The sequence below is a fragment of the Cheilinus undulatus genome, linkage group 15 (genome assembly GCF_018320785.1).
Source record: "Cheilinus undulatus linkage group 15, ASM1832078v1, whole genome shotgun sequence".
NCBI classification, from domain to species: domain Eukaryota; kingdom Metazoa; phylum Chordata; class Actinopteri; order Labriformes; family Labridae; genus Cheilinus; species Cheilinus undulatus.
The window spans coordinates 35,383,064-35,407,855 of NC_054879.1; the positions used below are offsets into that span (position 1 = coordinate 35,383,064).

Sequence of the window (24,792 nt, forward strand, 5' to 3'; positions counted from 1 at the left end):
AGCATACTTAGCTGCTAGCTAATGTAATGCTAGCTAGAAGGTTCTTATATAAAAGGAGCCAATGAGTTCCCAAATACTATGAAATATGGTCAAATGTCTCTGTGATTTTTGCTAACAGTGTCTTTCTTATTCAAGGAGTGATGAAATGATAAGTGTTAGGAGTGATATGTCATGTTCCTTATATAGGATCATGTTATAGGATAATGCTAGATCAGCAGGTCATTTAAATGGCCAGCATGTCAACTTAACAGCCTTTATCATCTTAACAGTATCATATCAAACAGCAATTAGAGTCAGAAGTACAACATTAGAGCAGCATTTAGGAGGCTTTGGCAGTTACTCTTTTTCTCCTTATTCCACATCAGTTCATTTACTTAGCTACATAAAAGATGCACAATCATGCAGTGATTCCCATCACTCCTAGAGTAACTTTGCCTTTAAAAATAAACTGGACTGAATCAAGCGTTCCACAGTTTCTTGTGTAGGACCAGAGTCGTGATGACTCTGTGCTGAATTAAAAGAAAGAGCGGATCTTAAATCTCATTTCCATCAGGCGCTGTGACCAGCTCCCAACCGGGGGGGGGGGGGGGGGGTGTCAATCACTCAGATTACATGGATTTGTTCCACGCCCACGCCTACGTGAAGGCAGAATCGACACACAAAGGCATGCGCGCCGAGAAAGAGACGCACACTCATGGAAACACTTAATCATGCTCCTGTGCTGCTCAGCGAGTCAGCGGGGGATATTTTTTCACACCACATCTCACCAAGTCTTGTAATGGCACATTTATTTGTGAAGTTCAAAAAATGACACAGCGATGGACTCGAGTTTTTGAGTTGTTACTAAAACACTGGAAGTCCACAGAGAGAGGAGGGCAACGAGAGGCGATGATGGAAACCAGTGGAGCTGACAGCCTGTGAAAGCTGGTTTAGCTGCTTGTTTTGTTAACACTGTGTTAAAGGAAGGATGTGTCAGCATTTCTGGGGCAGATATTTGGATTTCTTTTGTTGGCTGTGACAATCTACAAATATTTTACTTCACTGTCATGTAACACACAGTCTGACATGTAAGGGATAACCTATAGTAGCTGGTTATTATAGCTTTGATACGTTTTAACCTCATTATGTATTTAACAGCAGTATAATCATCAAGAGAAACCACACTGGAGGGAGTGATGTTGTACTGAATATCAGCACTGCTGTGGTTTTATGGTAGGCACAAGACCACAGTGTGAAATCTACCCCCAATTCAGAGTGGACATTTGTGCACTGTTGAAGAAAATACCTCAAAAATTCTTGAGATATCATGTTAAAGGACAGACAGACAACCCAAATAGTGCCTCTGACATAAAAACTAATCTACAACACACAAACTTGAAGAAGTTTTTTGCAGTCATGGTGACATTTTGATATGTTATTCTTGTTAAAAGTCCTTCAGTCCACCTGTGCTGTGTTTTTTACAAAGTTTGGGATTATACAAAAAAAAAAAAATACTGTTCAACAACAAAACATACCATATACCACCAGAAAATCCAAGAGGCATCTGGCTGCAGACCTTGAGCAAACCTCTATGGTGGGGTGTTCAGCTGCAGACCTGCACGCTGGGGTGGACCTCTGCGCTGGGGCGTGATGTACATTTTGCCTGAGCAGTGGACCTCTAGGCTGGGGCGATGACGTATATTACCCCCAACGAATTTTATGCTCTAGTCGCTTGCCCACTGGCTTACCCTAAATCTAACCACTCGGGTTTAAATGCCTAAAACGAACCACTCAGGTTTTAATAGCATCAGGTCTGCTACTGCACGGCCCAGCATACACCCATATGCTGGGGCATCCCCAGCATATGAGTTGGGGTCTGCTGCTGCACTCCCCAGCATACGGGGCTATGCTAAGGTCTAGTAAGCACAGCGGTGTAGTCATGCTAACAACAGCTAACACACTGCAAGCCCCAGCGTAGAGGTCCACCCCAGCGTAGAGGTCTCCGGCTGAACGCCCCAGCATAGAGGTTTTGTTGAGGTCTGCAGCCAGACCCTCTTGGAAAATCCATGTAAACACCTGAAAATTTTCAAGCAAATTTCCTCTAAAGGTTTGTATCAAATTCCCATAAATCTACAAAGACATTCCCCAAAATTCCATGAATATGACGTATATTCAGCCAACAGACGAACAAACTCCCGGAAATTTCCGTGTAAATATATTCTATGTATATTTAAAATTTGCAATCAAATTCCATACATTTCCCATATTTCCATTAAAATTCCTATGAATTTCCAAGTAAATTCTTAGCAAACCCCCCCACCCCCTAATTTTAATGAAATTCCAACAAAATGACCTGAAAATGTAAAGAAAACATACTCCAAAACATCAAATGAAGTACTCCAAAATATGCATACTCCCAAAATTTGTATGAAATATTTTTAAAAAATTTCCCAAAATTTCCATGAGAATTTCTGAAAAATTTTCGAGCAAATTTCTAAAAAAAAAAAAGGTGAAAGTAAGTTTCCTCAAAAATTTTGCATCAAATTTCCAAAAACTTAACAAATGTATTGCTAAAATTTCATGAAAATGACATTCAACCTCATTTCACGTTCACCCAACAGACAGTCAAATTCCCCCCAAATTGCCAAAATTTGAATGATAATTTTTCCACATTTCCATAAAAAATTTCAAAGAAAACCCTCACCAAAGAATTCAAATCAAATTTCCCCAAAACACAAAAACACAAACTATGTTTGTATGGAAATGCCTGAAAATTTTATAGCAAATTTCCCTAAAACTTAAGTGAAATGCTACAAACATATCCTCCTCTGTGGAAGAAAAACCAAAATGTAATGTCTTCATATGTACATTTGGGGTCTTGGGAGGTTGAGGATGAAATAAAGTATGTTTTTAAGAAAAAAAAAGCAGATTCTCAAACATTTTAAACTGACTTAGAATTATAGAAATTAATGTTCGTGATTCTGGCATGAACTGATTTTCTCCAGTACCTCCAGTACTGGATCTAAAGGCTCTTTCTCTCTTCAGTAACTGCTCTACCTGCTGCCAAGAAAATATGGCCATTTGTTTATTATAAGACCGTGTGTGTGTGTGTGTGTGTGTGTGTGTGTGCAACTAATTGACTGAAAGAAAAAGCCTCAAACCCATTTTTTGGACCAAACTCAAAAGCAACTAGCAGAACTCGCCTCATTTAGAGAATTTGGCAAATTAATCCACATTAAAGTTACATGTTTAGAATATGTAAATGTGATAGCAGCTGCCAAACCAGGTTAAACTAAACTGTGGATCTATCCAGGGAAAAGGACTCCCTTTAATGTCAGAGTTGTGTCTCTGCTGGAACATCACAGAACATTGAATTTGTTCTTGTTTTTCAAGCTTGTCTCTTAAAAGCCCCTCTGAAGCTCGAGGTCATAATTTACCTTTCTTTGGTTTCTCTTTGCCATCTGTAAAGCTTTTTTTCTAACCTGAAACTGTTTTTCTCTTTAAAAATAGACAGGGAGCTTTTTAATTACTCATGTTTTAGATGTGTTTGTGCTGCCACGATGCCCAAGGTCGTCATATCTCCACATCATTAGTTTTCTGCCCGGCCTGAGGTCTTAAACAGTCACTTCTCTGTGATAAGTCAACGTCCATTTGGTTAAAGTCTACACAGACAGGAATGTCGTGAGTTACCAAGGGTTACAAATGGCTCTGAGAATAATATTAGGTGATGATAATGATGACAGTGCTGTGGGGTCTGACAGCAGGAGAGAACAGAGGGATTTTAAAAGCTGCTCCTCCTCCTCTGTAACTTGATAGTGTGCAAATTATTCACCTCATTGTTCCAGTCCTTGTTAATTGTCTTGCTGCCATCTGCTCAAACTTCAGCCGGCTTGACATCAGAGTAGTTTGCTGGCTCAGAGGCTAATGACAGAGTCATGCCAGCCTTAAATCAGAGCGTCTTCTTTCATGCTCAGCTAATATTTGTACATCTTTTTACAGCAGACGTGCAAATACAGTCATGGAAGCTCATCTCACCACCATGATCGAACACCAGCTGGAGTTAAATCCTGTACATGTTACACCAGAGATAGTCAGTGTTATTTCTGATAAGCGTTATTCTAACAGTACTCTTGAATGTTCTAGAAATACAGGAAATGTACGTGTAATATTAGTAGAGGACACAATATGACCATGGAGGTATTAATAGATCAGGACAGGGAGAAACAGGCGGCTCCTTGTGGTCAAACATGAAACAGGAAAACAAAGTTTTCACTGTACAGTTGCTGTAAAATGCTGGCATACACAGATTTATTGTTTATTTTAGCTGGCAGTGAATCAATGTAGTATTTTTTCCATGTAGTCCAGATTTATGGAAGCCCATTTCTGCCAAATAAAAAAGAAAAAAATGTGAAAGTAAGGCAATTCTTGAAAAAAAAATATCCTAAGTCATAATTATGAGATAAAAAGTCAAAACTATGAAATAAGAAGTCATTCAGTCCTGAGTTTACTGACTGTAGATGGTCTGCAGGACTGGGTAATTTGTGGTATTCACAGACCGCCACCATGCCAAGTAAAACTGTTCAACTGTGGTAAAAATCATTGTTTAACAAAGTAGGGATCGTATTTAGTGTATGTAGGAGTTTTTTGATAATAGTTGCTGCGTAGAGGTCCATTTAGAACAGCTGTCCCCCATTTCCTGACCCCCAATGTATATTTGAGATCACGCAATTGCAAAAAACATATACTCCCTACACCCTCGGTATACACTGCTCAACGCTAGTGTACGTACCCGTCCACACTGCCTCTACCCAAGGCTGTCCATAAGGGGAGATAAAGGGTAGAGCTTTCCAGGGCCCAGCCACATGGGGGGCCCATGGAGGTCAGCAAAATAATGATCCATTGTAAATTTAAGCTGTGATAACTGTAATATTCTTTTTTTTTTTACCTCAATAACAACTATTCTTATCAATGCAACAATTGATTTATCTATTTATTAATGCCATAGTGTATAGCCTTCTTCAAAATATCAACCCCTTTTCTTAAACCAGAATAAAAATGGGTCAAAAGGGGAAAAAAATGTGTAAATAGAGGAGGATTTGGCAGAAAAAGTGGTGGAAAAGTGGCCAAGTGGCTTCAATTCCCCAAAATGAGTACAAAGAGTGGTGATTAATTGGGGAAAAAATGGTTTTAGTTGTCAAAAATGGGTTTAAATTGGCAAAAATTGGTTAAAAGTGGGGAAAAAATCATTAAGATAGACAAAAAATAGGGAGAGAATGGCAAAAATGGGTTAGAAGAGGAAAAAGTGGCAAAACAGCTGAAAAAGTGGTGAAAAGGGGGATAAAAAGTGGGCAAAAATTGGCTTGAATAAGGAAAAATGGTTGAAAATGGGACAAAGGTTAACAGAGGCAAAACTAACAGGAAAAAAGTGGCAAAAATGGGTTAACGGAGAAAAAGGGAGTCAAATGTTTCAAAACAGCAAAACTAGAAGTGAAAAGTGGTTAAAAAGTGTCAAAAGTTGTTAAATCAAAAGTTGTTAAAATGTGCTGAAAAAGCAGTAAAAAGAGGTTAGAAAGTCATAAATGAATAACTTCAACATCAGATCCAAGCTTGACACACTTCTCAGCTCAAATTGTTACCAAACTAAACTTAGCCAGGACAGCTAACACCATCGCTACTGATCCAATACACATACACTGATTTTATCAAGTGGGGAGGGCCCTGACTCTGGTTTTGTCAGTGGCTCAGACAAATCTGTCGGCGGGCCTGCCTCTACCTCACGTGTGTATTCTGCGTAGTGCATGTCTGTTGGTTTAATTTTGAAAGAAATGCCCAGCTTCAAACTGACCTTGGGGACGTGTGGCATGCCATGATCATTGTCTGTGTAGTTAGCAGCAAGAATGTCCCCAGCCATAGATGATCATTGATATTCATGTTATCATTAATATCATTGATAAGCCTCCACATGTGGGTCACCTAATGGACTGGTTCCCAAGCAGGGGTCTTTTAAGTTTATTTTTTTATATAAGTCTAACATTAAAATTGTAACATCTCTATCTTTTATATTGTCCATCACTTTACCAATAATCACATTTTACAGTGACAGTATTTTAATATTACTGCAGTGTATCCATCTTTGCCTTGCATCTCCAACCTGATCAGAATGAAAACAAATCAAATACTATGAAATATCAAATACCAACCTAAATACTAAAATCAAGCCAGAACATCTAAATATAACTGTAAGAGCTTTACATCAATGTATGCTTGTAATTCACAGTTTTTCACTTGTTTCCTATGATATTTCACTGTCAATGGTAACGACAAAAATACAAAGACTTTACTGCGACTGAAAGTTTATTTTCTTGCCAGTTAAAGCAGCTGGCAAAATAATCTCACCACAAGGTCGGCTGGAATTTGTTGTGGAGCTCGCACTTTTTATTCTTTCAAGGATTTCCTGCCTTGGATTGAAAAAAAAAAGTGAGGTTGAAATTCTCCTCATTCTTCATTCATTCTTCTCAGAAATAAACAGCTTGTCCTTAAGGTGAACAGAAACATCTGTGCAATGATATTTCATAGAAGTTGGGCAACTTTCATGCACTTTGTGGTTTTGTGTTGCCAAATAAAAATACAACTTTTTGCATGCATTACATCAGCTGGAGTTAAAAATTCATGAGATAAGTAAAAAAAAAGGGGGGGGCAAGAATGACAGACTTATTCTTTTGAGATCTTCTGGTGTAGAGAGAAACTTTTGGGGAGCAGTGTTGACAGGATTAGTTCTAGATTATACTCATGTGAGAATGTTGCAGGTGTAGCACCCCCTGCTGGTGGAGAAGCATTCCAGGTGTGAGTGAGTTAGTTTGGGGCTTTGCTGCTCTTGCATTAGACTGAAACAGCGGGAGGCCTTCAGCTGCTTCCTGTGATTCCCAGGGAGCTCAGTGGAGACTTCCTCTCCAGGCAGCAGTTGCCGGCAGCATGACATTCTTCGTTTGCAATTGATCTGTGGGATAAACTAACAGCACGGGGGAGATTTACGAACAGAAGAGAGGGGGAAATACTGCATCATTGTTACACACAGAAACACACTTGTACGATATGTAATTTGCACAGTATGGTTGCTGATAGTGATGAGAGTGTGGCCATACAGTAAAGCACTGCTACACTGTGTGGGTGTGTGCATGCATTTGGACATCACAAGCACCGGGCTCCTATTTTGTAGGTACAGCGTGTAGCCTTTGTAGAGGCTGGCTGTGCACAAATACCAAGTGGAGAGTGGCTGTTGAACTTTGGAAATGTCAGCCTCTGCTCCTCACAGACAGCACTATCAGTTCATTCCTGGGTGTCTTCTCGTCCTCCTTCCCTGCTCGCCTTAAAACTTTCCTTGTGCCGAGGGTGACCTACTGAGTTCTTTTGAAGCTGCTCTGTTTTCTGAGCAGGAGCAGCACAGAGGATACGTGCCCTTAGTTCAAACACAAACAGGCTGTCAGAAATAACCTTGACAGTTTTGCTCCCAACATGAGTGCCACTCCTCACAGCTTTATACTGTATTAATAATGGACATATTTTAGCTACCTTGATTTCACCCTTTTTTATCATACAGAAAGTATAAAACATGGGTAGAATCTCTGTGATGTCATCCATTGGTTTCTGAAGCATGGTACTGTGATTGATGCCACCTCTGCAATATGACAGTTTGTAAAATTTCATCCTGTAAGTGATATTTTTTGAAAGTTTAGGAACAAGAGCCATAAAGCAGAAGGCCATGTCAAATCACAGAGCAATGAATGCTAAGGCACATGGTGAGTAAAAGTGGAGTGGTGTTAAAGGGATACTTCAACATTTTGGCAAATTCACCCATTGCCATAATTCCTATAGTCTTAGTAATAGGTTCGTTACCTTTAGTTGTCCGTGCAAGCTTTTTTAAGATCAGCGGGGCTGAGATACTAGCTGCTCTGCCAACGCTATGGAGTCTTATGGTATCCCAGCTTTCCCTCATCAAACTCACAATCCAACGACTCCAAAATGCTCTCGTGGACAAGTTGTGACCTACACATTCACCACGCTATGAAATAATAACGTATAATTATGTAACATTACAACACATGAAGCAAATACTCGGAACTACTTTCCGTGTAAACCTCTGGGTGGAGTGACACAGTGCGCACCTGTGGTAGTGCCGTAGTAACTTGTTAGTTCCAGCTTTGCCTTTACCTTTAAAATAACTCTGTCTTGTAACCATGATAATTTCATAGTGTGGTGAATGTGCCCCGCTGATCTAAAAATAGCTTGCACAGACAACTAAAGGTAGCGAACCTATTACTAAGACTATAGGAATTATGGCAATGGGTGAACTTGCCAAAATGTTGAAGTATCCCTTTAAGAACACAGAAACTGGACGGTGGAGCAGTGGTAATATGTTCTGTGGAGTGAAGAGTTACACTTCTCTGTTTGGCAGTCAGATGGGTGAGTCCGGGATTGGCAGATCCCAGGAGAACATTACCTGCATGACTGCATCGTGCCGTGAAGAGTTTAAAAAGTCTGAAATTTACAAAAAAAAAATTAAACATTTTCAAGTTCAGAAGGCTTACATTTTGACACTAGAAACTGAAAAATGTCAGTTTTCAAAACCATAAATTTACAACGGTGTAAAGTAAGAGTTTACAAGAAACCAATTTGAAGACAGTGGTTGGATTTTCAACTTTATGGTCTCAAAATACTACATTCTGGTTCACATACATTTACAGCTTTTAAAGTAAAAAAAACAAGTAGGGTAGTATATTTTGACTTTTTATACTTGAGAATTTTGCGTTTTTTCTTGAAATTTAATAGATCATCTTTAGTATTTTTTTTTCTAGAGTGAGCCTCATATACTGTTGTAATACTAGACAGTATATATTTTTTGTCAAGAACAACAGTCTGTAGACCTATTATGTTGGGATTTTGTCAGTGAAAGGAATTAATGCCGGCCTTACACCAGAGGACTTTGCAAAAACTCTTCAAAGACTCTAAAAAGACTGTCACTGAGACCCTCTCACATCTGAAGACAATTTGTTAGTAAGTCACTGAGGATTTCAGTCTCAGACTAAGATTTTGCAAAGACTGGGAGTCACTAACTACAAAACTACGGTACAATTCTTTTTGAGATTATTTCCCATCATGCATCTGGTGAAAATTTACAACAATAATTTTGAGCAGGGAACAAGATGTAGATAGAGATGGAGATGGCATTTGGGTTAATATCTCTAATAATCTGATGTTTTAAAATCATTTACATCAAGTAGAAACGAAGGGAAAGTTAAACACAGAAGCAACTCTGTATGCTACTGCAACAACCAAGGAACTATCCCACAAACACTTCAGAATAAAAGTGCCGTATGAAAATGCGAATCATGTCACCACAGAAACAAACTGATCGAGCTTTTACTTTGAAAATCCCAGTGGCGGTTTACCGTCCCTGTCATGCCAGCCTGGAATGAATTGACAGATAAGGCACACAAACACACATGTGCAGAGGTCTGACTGCAGCTCTGAGCAGAAACGTTTTTCAATCTCTTGAGTCCTGAGCAGACATTAAGCAGCTCTAGAATGATCCACACTGATGTTCATATTTTGAAGAATGAAGTAAATTAATGTGAATACGCACAACACCGGCTCGTGGACGATGGTCGAGTTACTGAGAAACATCATTTGCATACAACCAGACCTAAGACTTACGATAATATCAAACACGTTTGATATTGTCATAACGCCAAGACTGAAGTAAGACTGCTTTAAAACTGTTAAGTCTTATGGCCACCTTACACCTAATGACTGAGACAATGGGAGCGAGCTGTGACTTTAACAAGACTCCCATGATTTTATCCTGACTGTGGAATTTTGTCTACGACTTCTAAATCGGAGAAGTCAGGTGTAAGGCTGGTCTTAGCTTTTCTTATATATGAGTAGGGGAGGTCCTAAGGTCCTAAGGAATCAGTACCTAAGGGGGTACTGATTACCCAGTCCTAGTTAGGAGCCCTTGAGAAGCTTGCTATGAAAAGTGTTTTATTTATTTTTTCTTATTAATTAGTGTCATTATTGAATCAAAAGCAACTAAATGACTCAATCAACAGACTGAGATTTTTATCAAGTAGAATAAAATAAAATATTTGGGGGCCCTGCTCCTCTCGTCAAAATCTCCAAATATTGTAATCCAGTGCTGCGAAATAATGCAAGTAAATTGGATTTTACCACAGTTAAAATATTGCTCATAAATGGGGAAATAACAGCTCAAAATATATTTAGATGCATAGATATTTGTAAAAATGACACATTTGTTGCTTGGCTAAGGGGGGCTCTGTGTGATATTCTTTCTGGGGGCCCAAAATCCCTAGCTACTACCCTGTATATAATACATTCACAACACAGATGGTTCATAACTTAATGATCTTCTTTGTGATCCTTTAGGATACCTACTTCATTTAAGTGGTGGACCTTGTTTCTTGTTGTCAGTTTGTATGACACACACATTTCGCATTTTAGTCTTTTCAGAATCATCTTTGTTTTTTCTTGTACATTTTTGCAGTAAAAATGTGCCTTTTAATGAAATTAGTTTCATTTTTCAACACCTAAGTTTTCCTCTCAGTTTCTCATTTTGGCGGTCTCCATGTTGGTTTCTTCTAGCAATAAATGACCATATTTGGTCAAGACAATGGAACTCAAGAGAAGGGAGAGATTGGCTGACCCCAGAACTTATACATTCTGTACTTTGCCTGTGACTCATTCAGTTTTGTAAAGGGACTGACTGACAATCATGCTTCTGATTGAGATGTGCCTATTTTTGGTGATGGCTGTCCATCTATTAGACTAGATGAGCTAGATAGCTTGTAGAATGTAGCAGTCGTGCTTTCATAGACATGTTTTCATTTAGCACCGAGTGGGATGTATGTAGCAACCAGTTAACTTGCAGGCCTTCTCATTTGAAGGAATATTGAATCTTTGCAATGAACTAACAGCAATTATGACTTCTATACATAGGCAACCCAGATAGCAACAAGCAATGAAATGTGTGGTGAAACACTCATACAAAATAAATAGTCTGAATAAGGACTTCTTGGGCGGTTGGTTAGTAAAAAGAAAAATTGAATAGGAGGCCATATTGTTTTTCCAAATTTGACAAAACCCCCAGAACACATCAAAACGATGAACATGATGAAAATGTGAACATGTTCCTTTACCATCACTGCTTCTCATTTCACTTTAAGTTTTGGGTTAATATGTATAAACAAGTTAATTTATAAAGTCCAGCATTTGTGTAGTGTTCTTGGTTATAAAGACAACCACTAAATACCAAAATATGTTCTGAACCAGGCTCTAAACATGTTTAATTCTGCTGTTAATGTAAACAGTTTAACAGGCACCTTAATGGGGAATGGCTTACTTTTGGAGCCAGCCTCTAGTGGACAGTTCAGGAACTGCAGTGTCTGGAACTCCTTTGTTGGGTTTATCATTTGTTTCCATGGTTATAGCTCAATCTTTTCAGAAGATGATAGGTTCAAAGTCCTTCACAAACCCCTGGAAATCCCAGTTTAACAGAACAGCAATGCTTTAAGTACTGAAGAATTTTCCTCAGTGTATCACAAAGGATTTAACACAAACAGTCATTTTATACAGCAGCAGTTCTGCTTCACCTCTCCTTGCACTATGCCATTGGGAGCTGTCCATGGTGCTGTCACATACTAAACAGTATTAATGAATATATGCCACATACCAGTCAGTTTACCTTTCACATTTCTATCCCTAAACCCTGCTGTGAAACATTGAAAAAGGCATCTCCTCCACCCACATCCCCCCTTCACGCCTTTTCTCCCAGAGCTCCCCTCATCTCATGCCTCGGAGCCAGACGCAGCATTGTGACTCTCCCGAGAGGAGCATCCTCCTTCGTACACTCGACAGAGATGAGCTGCATGATGAGCCTTCCCTTATGTGTGCGTTGTTTACATGTAGCTGTGTGGTTCACCGAGAGGCAGTAGCATGTGATTGCTGCACCCCAGGCCTTCTTGAGAATGCCACTTCAGAGGAATGCAAAGTAAACATGTGCACAGAAGACACCAAGGATGCTCTACTTTATCTCTTCTACATGCATAGTTCATGGACGCTGAAGGTCTCACATGAGTTTTGTAAAGGGGAATCCTACTGCATACTGTAATCAGTCCATTACTACGGGTAACATTAAGTTTATATCAGGCATAATCCTGCACATTCCTCCAGATAGTGTGCAGCTGTGTTGTGTCACTTATTGAACTTATGTTACATAAGATGCTTTTAATAATTTAATATTTAGGTGCACTACTTTTCCTCTTCTATTCTTCCATTTTCATTCTGTTTTTTGTTTTGCGGTTAAAAGGATTCTTTGTTGAGGAATACTAGGCCTTGTTTACATGATAATTTCATCTGAAAATGGTCCAAAATATTTGCATTGTAGTTGATTTACATTTACATTGAAAAAGTGCTCTTGATGCAAAGCAATGGAAAGTTTTGAAAATGAGTTCCTGAGTGCAAACTTTGGAAAACAGCACCTTGAACATTGTTGTGAAAACTGCCACCTGAACACAGAATATTCACTCATGTGCATTACAGTACCGCTCAGTAGTCATGTGCAAGTCAGCCCTAGTTGGCATTTTCTGTATATTTTCTATTGTTGTACTTTAGAGTCAGTTGAAGCTGCAACCACCACCTCATTGGTGTGTCCACCAAAATGTTTTAGCATTAGCCATTTTTGTGTTTTTATCTCACTGCTCTCTGTGGACGAATAAATATGTGGGCAGGCACACACTGCTTCATTACAAGTTGCATTGCCAACTATTGGCCTGGCATGTATAGAACAGTGTTCCTGGTCATTTAAGTTCCTGGTCTGTCTGCATACCGTACATCTTTGAAGCCACTCTCACCATCGTCTGAGACACCGTTTATCTATATCTCACCATATATTTTAATTCACCTTGTTCATAAATAAAGTCTGGCAGTTACATTTATGAAATAATCACATTTCAAGGTACATCTTTAAAAGAGAAAAAAAGGTCAGAGGTCAAATCCATGATTATGTTTTGTATAGCCTCGTTTTACTAATACAGTTGCTCATTTTAGCTAAAGCTAAAATAGCCACAGTAGCTATGTAATTAGCATTACTACCAATGTAGCTAAGTTAACTTTAGCAAGGTGAGCTTGAGCAAATGTAGCTTAAGCTAACATAGCTATGTAGACAACGTAGATAGGAAGCTTACATAGCTGCTTTGTGAGCTTTAGATAACATAGCTACATAACTTCTTTAGCTACATAGCCATGTTATCTATACCTTAGTTAGCTTACACAGCCTGAGCTTTAGAAAACATAACTAAAGCTAACATAGCCACGTAGATAACGCAGATACCTATATTACCCCTGTGGGGAGAGTTGCTTGTCCCACAATCTGAAGGTTGTGGGTTTGATTCCCAGTCACAGCTCCTACAGTCACATCTCGATGCGTCCTTGCCAATCAATGAGATTAGCTTATACTGACCAGTCCTCCATAGCAACATCTGCCATCAGTGTGTAGGTGTTACCTACATTAGCTACATAGCTATGTTATATATAGCTTATGCATCTAGTTGAGCTACATGAGCTACACTTGCTGCATTTGAATGTTTTCGAGAAAAGGCAAGCTTTTGCTCTGCATTATTGAACATTTTGTAATCAGGTTTTGCAGGTCAGGTTTTTAACTTCTAACTTTTGGTATCTAACATTTACCTTAAACATATACCAATTTAATCTTATTCTATTTTAGTTTATTAGTTTATTCCACAGGGGCCATGTACAACAAAACTATCAATTTTATTTTGAAAGTTTTAGCATGTGTTTTAAGTTTTGAGATTTGGGGAATCTCAGATGAACGGTGTGCAGCCAGACTGTCTTGGATCCATGTACACTGTAGCTGTTTTAAAAACAAGGAAACACCCTGCTCTGATTTATGTCCTGGTATTATTCATCTTTTTTTACTTTAAATCATCTCCAACTTCTTTCAATTAGTTTAATTTAGTTTATTATTTTATTTGGCAGAGGCCATGCACAACACATCTGTACTGTCAGAGTTAGCTTTAAAGATAAGTTACATCTGTGGTTCCTCGGCAGGAACTTGTGAAAATCATACCAAAAGATTAAAAACAACATACAAGCAACTGAAAACAGAACAAACTCCACAGTAGTGCATTAAAGAAAAGATTTCAAATGACATTTCATCCTCTTTAAGATTTGTGCATACAAAACCAGTGACCATATGATTGTAGGCCTTCAGCCATGATTCGAGTTTATTCTTAAAGCAATGACTCTTGTGCAGTCTCTGGTATTAGCCCCTATTATCTAAGAATCTTCAATCCTTTGATAGCTCTTATGGCGGTCTCTGTCACCAAAACTTACACAGGTGGAACAGGACCGGAGAGGCACTGTTATTAATATCAGTCTGTGTTATAACCAACTGAAAACTCCTCTCAGGAGCTTTAAAGGACTATTTTCTCCCACTGGTGCGTGATGTATCACCTTTTCTTCCTCGTGGTTGCCTGCCCTCTCTGCTGAACCAAACAGTTAGTACATCAGTTCACACAACAAAGACTCTTTTGGCTCCTCATGTGACTATTACTCCTTCTCCTTTTTTTCACATATCACCTGTCAAGAAACTGCAGTTGTTGACTCCTGACCTTCTTTCACACCTTCAGCAGCTCTATATGAAATAATGTTGTTGTCAGCCTCCTCACTGTGTCTTCTCTTGTGATCACACCGTCTCCAGGGAGGTTATGGAAAGCTCTTGAGTGCCCTCATGTGTTCATTGCTGCTTACGTGCTTTGGGATATGTGCACTGTGGATGTGCTTTTGTGTGGGAGTGTGTGCTATTGGCATGAGCTGATCAGAATGTTTTTTCCTGACATTTTTATCCTTCAGTTTGTGTAAAAGTTTGTTTTTATGACAGCAGTAAAACCCCTGAGGTTGTTTAAAAGCGACAAACTCTGGTTTTCTCTTTAGCAACAACTCCTGACTCGGATTTCTTCGGGATGTGTGTGTGTGTGTTCATGCACGTGATAAAAATATGAGTGCACATCTCCACTAAAACGATAAGAAGTGTTCCTGTTGATGTCACTCCCTCTGAAGGCGCAGCTATGATGATATACAGAGATATGTTTCAGGAAGTGCAACTCCTTTAACAAGCCCACGCGACAATCAAGCATGACAGCTTGTCATCTCCTGTCTGTCTTCGCAGGAAGCGCTTTGAACCTGACTTGCCGGGCATTTTTCGGCTACAGCGGTGATGTCAGCCCGCTCATCTACTGGATGAAGGGAGAGAAGTTCATTGAGGACTTGGATGAGGAGAGGGTCCAGGAGAGCGACATCAAGTAAGACACACAGCTGTACTCAGAGTCATTCCACAGCGCACAGCAGTAATGAGGAATTAATGGCAGACTTAGATAAATTCACTGGAAAATATTAAAGGATGATACCAGGGGTTTTGCATGTTTTAGCCCATTAACTCCAAATTGCAAACACTAAACCAGAGATTTATCTGCTGCCACAGAAGCAGCTGCTTTCTACCATTTATTTTGCAAAAGGTATGAGCATGATGCAGAGGCTTGGAACTCGTTTTAAATTGATAATCATTCATTTTATATTAGCTTTAGTTTTGATTAATTTACATTCTTGTCACCTGAAATCTACAAACACGCTCTGGAAAACAAGATATATGTGCTGCATGGTGTACATGAACAGTAGAGTGGAGGAATTCCAGTTTATTTCAGTTACAGATGTCATATTATTTGGGATATATTGGTTGGTCCAACCAAGGATTCTGATTGGATGAGAGGGTCTGAATCAAGGACCAGCCTGTTACTTTGTTCAATAATTAAGTCAACTTTGGTCTGTGCTCACACTGACATTTACAAGAGGACTCTCTCGTTGGTCAGAATTTCTTGCATGAATGGAAAAAGTATGCAGGAATTCAAGTTTGTTACTTTCACCTCAGATGAACAAGTAAGAAGTCAACAATTTCATTATATGTATCAAAACTGTTTAAATCAATGTGATAATATTACCAAATTACATCAATTAGAACCAGCTCCTCTTACTGAACAACAGCAGATGGTGGCATTTAACAGGAGAGAGCCAAGAACAACGACTTTGTTTGCAAGAGGGAATAGGGCTAACAGTACTCTTTCTGCAATGTATATTGCTATTTTTCAATTTTAAAAAAGAAACTAGGCATACTAGGCATTTATATTACAAAATTCAACCCAAATATATTTTCTTCTTATTTTTCTTATTTAATCACACACTGGGTCAGCTGTTCGATAGCAACTGTGACATACACAGACCTGCAAACACAGAGGAGGAAAGAGGAGAGAGAAAACAAGGGAACAAAGCAGATCATTTCTTCATACACTTTACAAATACAGTCATTATTGTGTGACTTAATTGTTACCAACCTTTTTTTAAACAAAATTCAAAGTTAGGTTTTCGCATGTCTATGCTCTTAACAGCGTGTATATTAATGAGCACTGGGACCAGGTGCGGCTGCAGACTGTAGCTGCATCTCTATAATGGCCACTCTCACAGACCGTTCATCTGAGACGCCGTATACCTCAGGAAGGAAGTGTTGTAATTTGCTGGTATAACGTAGTTCCAGTTTTAGATTTTTTTTACTTCAACTTTATTCATAAACTTATTCTAGCAGTTACATTCATGAAGTAGAATGGCCGTCTGAGGCGGCAGACCCACACCTAAGCAGCGCCATCAAGGAACTCACGCTCCCATTGATTACCATGGTGTTCAAAATTCCGAAGTACGAGAAAAACTGAACGGGTGCGCGGATCATCACCAAAATCTAATCAATTCTTCCCTGTCACTGTCCCAATATTCCCTGAAAGTTTGGTGGAGATCCGCCTTTCCGTTTACGAGTTATCTTGTACACATACAAACAAACAAAGATACAGAACCCTTTCCATTACCCTCTGTCGATTTCATCGGCGTGGGTAATTAACCACATTGAACAATTCATAAATAAAACAGAGATGAAGGTCAGAGGTCTAATCTTGGAATTAAAAAATGTATAGCCCTGTTTTAGAAGAAGCTACACGAACGATGACTCGCTTTTGGTTTGTTAGCTTTAGCTAAAGATAACATAGCAACACTGGCTACATAGTTATTGTTACTACATAAGCCAATGAAGCTAAGCTAGTTTTAGCAATGTAAGCTTTAGCAAACATAGCTAAAGCTAACTTAGCTACATACATATCATACCTACATAGCTGACATAGCTGCTTTGTGGGCATTAGCTTTAGCTATGTTTGCTATACTAGCTACATAAGCTACACTAGCTACATAGCTTCATTATCTATAGCCAAGTTAGCTTTTGAATGATGAGTTTTATCAGACACATCTTAAGCTTATGTAGCTGAAGCTAACATAGCTAAGCAGATGCCGTAGATATTTAGCTTACCAAGCTCCAAATGTACTTTTAGCTACGTTAGCTCTAACGTTAGTTACGTTAGAGTACCCTACATCTGAATGATCTGGTCGTACTGGATCATTTTAAAACTATGTTAAGTGGCCATTTAACTGATGTTTGTATGTCATGTTTGTTGTATTTTGATGTTCCTCTTGTTGTACCTGGCGTGCTGTTTTGGCCTAGTCTCCCTTGACAAAGAGATCTTAATCTTCTACCTGGTTAAATAAAGGCAGCAGCGCCACCTGTAGCCTTTGTGTAACGTACACAAAGACTCTTCATGCAGCACAGTTGTCTGATTGCGGATGGTAGTTTCTGGCAGACTTCAGTGATCAGATTAGTCCTAAAAATGGAAAAAAAAAAAAACTTGAGGTTTTGGTTCTTGTCAAACAACACAGAAGTTCCAGCATGACAGACCTCACAACCAACACTTCATGTCCTGCAGTGTGTCTACTGCACATACCCACATTGTAGATGATAGATCACTTTAAATCACCAAAATATTATTATAAATATTAGATAGATATTCAAGTAGAGTCTGTGGGTGGGAAAACAATGGGTGTTGATTAGGTTTTTAGTATTTCTCATATGGACAGCTGCCAAAAAACACCCTGAAGGTCTGCATGTGGTTTGTTAACATCATATGACTGGCTATGAACCTTGCAAAGCAGATGGATCCGCCCGTTTCCATATTTTTCACTGGTGAATCCATCTTGCAAAGCTCCCGTCTGAACCGTTTGGGCCCGGTTAGAAAGTGACAGGACCAATCAGCGTCGAGGGGCAGTACTTTCAGGCCCGGTGGAGTTGTGACGCAAGCAAACAGCAACAAGAGGCTGGTTCATTTATAGCGAAAGACATTAGTGTGGATGTTGCTAAAGTGCCAGTTTTATCAGAACTTGACGACATTTCTTCGTTAAAAGAAGAACAAAGAACAGCAGTGAGTTGTTTTCTTTTTAAAAATGATAAAACTCGTGCACTGACATGTCTACAGCTGCCATAATTCATGTTGTACAGCTCTAATGGAGTTTACTCCTTCAGTAGGGGCGCAGGTGCAGCTCGCTGGCGACTACGTCACGTGTTTTGTTGCTCTGATTGGCCCATAAAGATGTGACAAACGGAACGTTCATTCAATCACCCTCCGAGTTTTTTTTTCAAAGGCTCTGCCCTTTCCCAAACGCTGTGTATGAGTGGTTTCCCAGATGGATGTGTGAAACACAGTTTAACTGGCTATGGTATACCTGGTTCAATAAAAAAAAGCACTAGCTTCCTGCAGTTAGGTCAGTTGAGGTTGTGCTAGAGTTTGAGACATACCCACCTCTTCAAGTGGTCTCTGTACATTTGTTTGGGCCAAGTTTAGTTGGCTTCTATAACAGACACAAAATGTTTAAAGTTGCCATGGACGATAAACAGTGTCAAAAGAAGTGTGAACTGCTTACTGGAAGCTGCCATTTTTTTGTGCTGCTTACATGGCTGGGCAATCTCCCCAAATCCTCCCATAATGCTGCTATTATTATTGTCAGTTGAATCACTTCCTTTTGTCTGATATTGCTTAACTGCATTATAGAGGCTTAAAGTTAACATATTTGCTGACACAAGACAGAAGAACATGTCAGCATCACTGTGAAGTCTGACAAAACTCTCGATCTATATGACTTTAATACTGTATCAAAGCACTCTACTACACCAGTGTGTTGTTCTGTGTTGTGCTGCAGATTCGTATTGATTATTTGTCCCACGCCTCATTGCAGGTACCAACCACACTGTCAAAAAGTCAAGACACACAAAAAGCAGCAAACAAAAAGTTTGTTGTTGTGCAGCTGAGTGGAGTCAGGGATGCTGGGGCGTCACAGAGAGCTCCAGCAAACAAACAGTGTTCAAACCAGACCTTTGGAGTATAGGCCTTATTAGCTCTCAGCTGTGCGTCATACATAAAGTGACGCAGGCAGCAAAAATATCCTCATATTGAGATGATCTGAGAACGATAGCTAATGTAGATGTTATGTAAGAGCAGTTTTGTCCTTCAGGTTCATGGCTGTCATCTGTGAGTACTAATCTGCTGTAGCTGATGATCTAGTTTTTTTTTTTTTGAGCTTGATAACAGCTGCTTTACAAATGTAAAACTGTTTTTTAACCTTTCAACATGGTTAATTAGGAGGAAATGTAACTAAAGCACAGATTTATCTGCTAGTCTTACCAGTTAAGTTGCAACTAGAGCAGAGTTTGGTTTCTTTTTCTTACTCTTGCTGTGTTTGGATGAGAATCTAGTTAGAATTCATGTCAATTTTAATTGTCTTTTGGACAGTGTTTGAAAGTAGGTCGCTGTCTCATTTAAACTCTTACATGAGCATAAGTTTGTTCTTTTTTGTCCTACAACTTTTGTCCACAGAAAACTTATTTTTTCTCCAAATTTCCACTGATCTATTGCAGAGAAAGAAAGCACATTTGCTGGTTTGGACTCATTATCATATTATGAAATCACATTCTTACCAAAAGCATCATCCAGATCTTTCTTCCCTCCCAAAAAAACGAGTGTTTGGTGCAATTGTGCAGAAAGTGTGCATCAGTATTTATTTTGAAATAAGGTCTGTGGTGAACACAAGCTCAAGAGAGTTTAACGTTTTATCCTACAACATAAAATACATCTGAAACGTACCCCACATTTGAATCTTTTCACGTCTTAATAGAGGTGGCTGCTAAAAGACAGCTAACAAGGACTACAGTATTTGTCTGGAAGAATATACGTCATCATCCAAAGCACGGCAACTGAGCCTGCCGTTCACTTGTATCTGCGGGTGATGACGTTAAACTCAGTCGATTGTGTTGTAGTTCAGTATAGCATGACATTAGCTTTTTTATTTTCGCTAGTTAGATTAATGAACCAGAAATGGTGCTTATTTTATCAATTGATATTATCTTTATGAACATAAACTTTTATCAGACACAGAGCTTATTTTCAATAATCCAAAAACCCATTGAAAAATCCCATAGGCTTGACGCTGAGGGAACCCATGTGACGCGAACTTCCAGGTTTGCCTACAAAATTACGTCACAACTGCACTACTCTATTGAGGGGCGGGGTCATTCCCATTTTCAGTAGTACCACTTGCTTTTCCAGCCTTTTGTTGCCCCGTCCCTACTTTTTTGAGATGTGTTGCTGCCATCAAATTCAACATTTGCTTATATTTTTTGTGAAATGTCACAGATTAAACATCTGATATCATGTTTATGTTCTATTGTGAAAAAAAATCTGGGGGTAAGAGGTTTGCCAATCATTGCATTCTGTTTTTATTTAAATTTTCCAACACGTCTAATTTTTTTTGGAAATGGGGTTGTAGCTTGTCCTTTTTTCTCTTCATGGGAAAAGAGTCACTTATGAACAGTCATATCTTTTGTTGACAAAATGATCACTGTTGTGCATGTGCTAAAACTTCAAATCTTTAAAGAAAAGAAAAACTTTATTTACAATTTGTTCTTCCTCTTACTTCTGTCTAACTTTGCCGATATTCCCCGCTGTCCTAACTCTCAGGCCTCTAAAACACTCAGCGTGGGCCTATTTCCATGTCTCCTGCTCCTCCTGGTGTAACACATTTAAACAAGTCCATTCCCTGGTCCGTGTGCATGTTTCCCATTAGGGCTGTTTGGAGAGGCTGCAGCTCTGGGGAGACAGTCCTGTCAGATGGTTAACAACCGCCATTTTTCACACCGCCGCCGCTGTCGCTATCTCCCTCGCTGCATCCACCTATAGCAGCATGCAGATGGGCACCGGGGAACAGGGGAAGAAGAGAAGGAGAGGTAGCAGAGAGGGAGGAAGTTGAAAGAGTAAGAAATATGGTACAAGTCACTGAGGAGGAAAGTAAAGAAGACACATTTGTGATAGCGAGTTTGCTTGTGCGCTGATATAAACATGCAGCAGAAACAAATCTCATTTTAAGCACCAGCGCTGCTCTCCTGTCTTTGTGTCTCCCTCCATTACTGCCTGACACCAGGATTCCCCTTCTTCCCAGCTGAGGGGTTATCATTTCAATAATTCATCACTAATAATTCATGCAGCAGATCAATAATGTATTTGATCTTGCTGACGCTGCTGCCATAAGCTTTTACTCATCACTGCCTTGATTTCCTTTCCTTAACGTCAGATGTACATACAGGTCAAGCAGAAACAGGAAGTAATGCAGAGAAAATCCGTGAACAATCTCCCCCGAAGCAAAAATCTTTTTATTTCATGTTTCTGTGGGTTAGCTCTCTTCTCCAGGCCTTCACCTACACACCTTTAGCTTTATTACTAATACATCACCAGCCGGCTAAGATACAAGCTCTCATACCTTGAGCTCAGAGCTTCTGCAGGCCTTTATTTACCAAACAGTGGGCCTATTGATTCAGAGGAGTTCATTTCTATGGCAACCGGGCCCATAAATTCTCATCTGTGCTGCTGGGACAGGGGCTATTGTTGTTATCATTGCACGGATGACTGGAGATTAGCATAGCATGCAGAGATTATCAATTAGCAAAACCAATCTTGCTCAGCATAGAAAGGAAGGGGATCGATCGGCTATCGGGCTTGTTCATTTTGAGTTAGCAGGTGTACATTGAATTAAATTTACAAAATGAATAAATAGGTTGGAAATTGGTCACTGAATAAGCAAAGAGAAGTTCTGATAATAAGGAAGGAGGGATTAGCGCCTGTAGCTGTAGCTTGAGGGTGCCCCTCACTTATTCGGTTTATTGATTAATTCAATCAGACGAAAAAGAATGAACAGGATTAAAGTCGTTGTTTTACAGATTTATGCAGAAGGGTACATGTCTGATTGGATTCAACACTGCAGCAACAAGTGAGCTGAAGGTATGATTAACCTGTAAAGTTCAAGATGGCCCGTCAGCCAAGCTGTTAGAGTGATACGAGTATGGGTCCATGAGCACATTAACCTGATAAATGGGAATAATCCGGTAATGATAATAATCTTATTTGGTGCACTTACATGCACTTCAGTCATGTGACCATAAAAACACCTATTTGAATGATAGTGTCAATAATTTGACCTCTCTGGCCCACACTGATTGGATTCGGCCTTGGTGGCCGACAAATGTCTGACATCAAAAGATCTTAAGAGAAGTGATTCCCATCTGTTTTCCTAGTTTCTCCTTACTCATGTCTTTAAAAATGGTGCTGACGGGCTGAAAAGTGCAGAGTAGACAGAGCCTTGCTTCCCCCCGAAATCTCTGGCACCCCCTTCAGGGGTCCTGCACCCCAGGTTGTAAACTAATGCTTCAGCTCTCAGCAGACTCACCTATCTGACTTCCAAGTAGAGAAGCATTATTCATCAATTTTCTACTGCCTCACAGTCCAGTGCATGCAAGCCTCTTTTGGTGAAGACAGTCATGCATGCAGCTTGAATGGAAACCCATTCCATGAAGCTCACATTTATGCCAGAGGAAGTTCAGAACTCTTCAGGAATCAGCAGAGTGATGGTGACTTTTACACACCATGCGCCTTACCAGTCGTTGCCCTTGCTCTGTGATTTCACATGGTCTTCCACTTCATGGCTGATTTGCTGTTGTTCCTAAATGCTTCCACTAATATCAGATACACATCAAAAACTGGAGTGTTGAATTCTCAGTTTAAAACTTTGGAGTTGATTTTAACTCCATTCAGAGTAAATGGCCTTCAGTGTTGGAGTTAGTTGATTGTGTTGTCCTATCAGTGTTAATACAACTCTGTAGAGCATTGGTTCCCAACCTGGGCTCAAGGGCCCCCTTGGGGTGGGCACAAGGCTCTGTCTGCTTTGAGGTTACCAAAATTAGAATCACTCATACTAACTAAAATCATGATAAAACACTAATGAATAGTTCATGCAAAGATCTTTTGATAAGAAAACCTCTGTGTGGGGCTATTTTATATAGATTTGAACAATGAAAACGTTTAAATTTGCTGTTAATTTTTGGGGGGTCACTGCTGTAGAGAGTCAATTGATCTGATCTCCACCCTCTGCCATCTCAAATCTGAGAGGGCAGTTTTCCCATATCTTTGTGCAGTGTTTTGATATGTTTTAGATGTATTTAAATCTGGACTTTCCAGATTAATAGAGTTAATTGTGATTAATCAAGGTCCACAATTAGTGGTTCAGGGGCGGAGTCAGACAGCTCAGTAACCCTTAAAGACACAGACACAGAAACGGCTCATTCTAGGAAGGGCTGAAACAGAGGAGTTTTTAGAAATGCAAGTCCTATACTGGGATGTTTTTTCAGCAACAAACTTCACAGGCATCTTTTAGGGACCTCTGAGACCAATATAAACTTGTCATAAAGGGGTAAAATATGTCCCCTTTAAATTTCGACTATCAACATAGTTGATTGAACTCTGTCATAGTATAAAATATTTAACACTTTCAAAAGTATAGCTTAAACTTTATGTAGTGTGGACCAATATAGCCACTTTAAGTGTTAAATTCAACTCTGAAGGCACTTTAATAACACTGCTGACTTTGCTGTATACACTTGACTGTGTAATATCCAGTAGGGATCAAATTTCATGAACCGTCTTATTGCAAAGGTGTCATCCTTCACAGTACCACGCTTGAAGTCACTGATCTCTTCAGAACGACCCATTTTGTATCACAAATGTTTGCAAATGGAGACTGCATGGTTAGGTGCTTGATTTTATACAAGGATCTCATTGAAGTACCTGTTTTAAATAATCAACAGGTGTGGCTAAATTCCTTTGTCCATGCAGTGTAGCAAATACAGAGGTTTGGCTAATGTGTAAGGAAAGATTAGCACCTGCAGCTAGAGCTGGAGGACACCCATATTGTTAACTCTTTATCCACAAACTCACCCACTTTAAAAAAAAAAAAGGTTTTAGTTAGTTATTAACTCATAAGTGAACATGCTGCAGCAGAGGTAGTCATACAGTCTTGTTCAAAAATCACATCTAATCCCAGCTTTTCATGAGTTATTAGCTGTTATTAAACTCTCATCTGTATCTCTGTGCTTCACCTGGACCTTGTTATCCTCCTCTAACTTTGAGTCATCATCATCTCCATTTGAAGCTCAGTTTGAGCAGCATTGGTCATTATTCATCAGGTTGTATGGCAGCGAGCTGTGTTGGCTCACACGGTGTGATAATGTGAAACTGGAGGCTTCAAAGTACCCAGCGCTCCCCCGAGAGACATGAATTATTCCCAAGCCTCCTTTTCCCAGCGCTCCCAGCCCCCCTTTCTAGCCTTATTGCACAACAACCTCAGCTGAAACTACAAACATCATCAACGCTGCCTCAGCCTCTCCACAGAAAGCCCATGATACACTTTCAATTACCGATGCCAAAT

The 24,792-nt window shown here is 39.5% G+C and overlaps 1 protein-coding gene across 4 annotated transcripts in view; it reads left to right on the forward strand.

The window, feature by feature from the left end:
• Window positions 1–24,792, forward strand: part of il1rapl1a (interleukin 1 receptor accessory protein-like 1a) — a 341,975-nt gene that overhangs the window by 293,035 nt on the left and 24,148 nt on the right. For all 4 annotated transcript variants that reach the window (XM_041807356.1, XM_041807358.1, XM_041807357.1 and 1 more), the window contains exon 7: window positions 15,239–15,371. In XM_041807356.1, coding sequence (XP_041663290.1) covers window positions 15,239–15,371 — 133 coding nt within the window. The remainder of the gene's footprint in view (window positions 1–15,238; window positions 15,372–24,792) is intronic.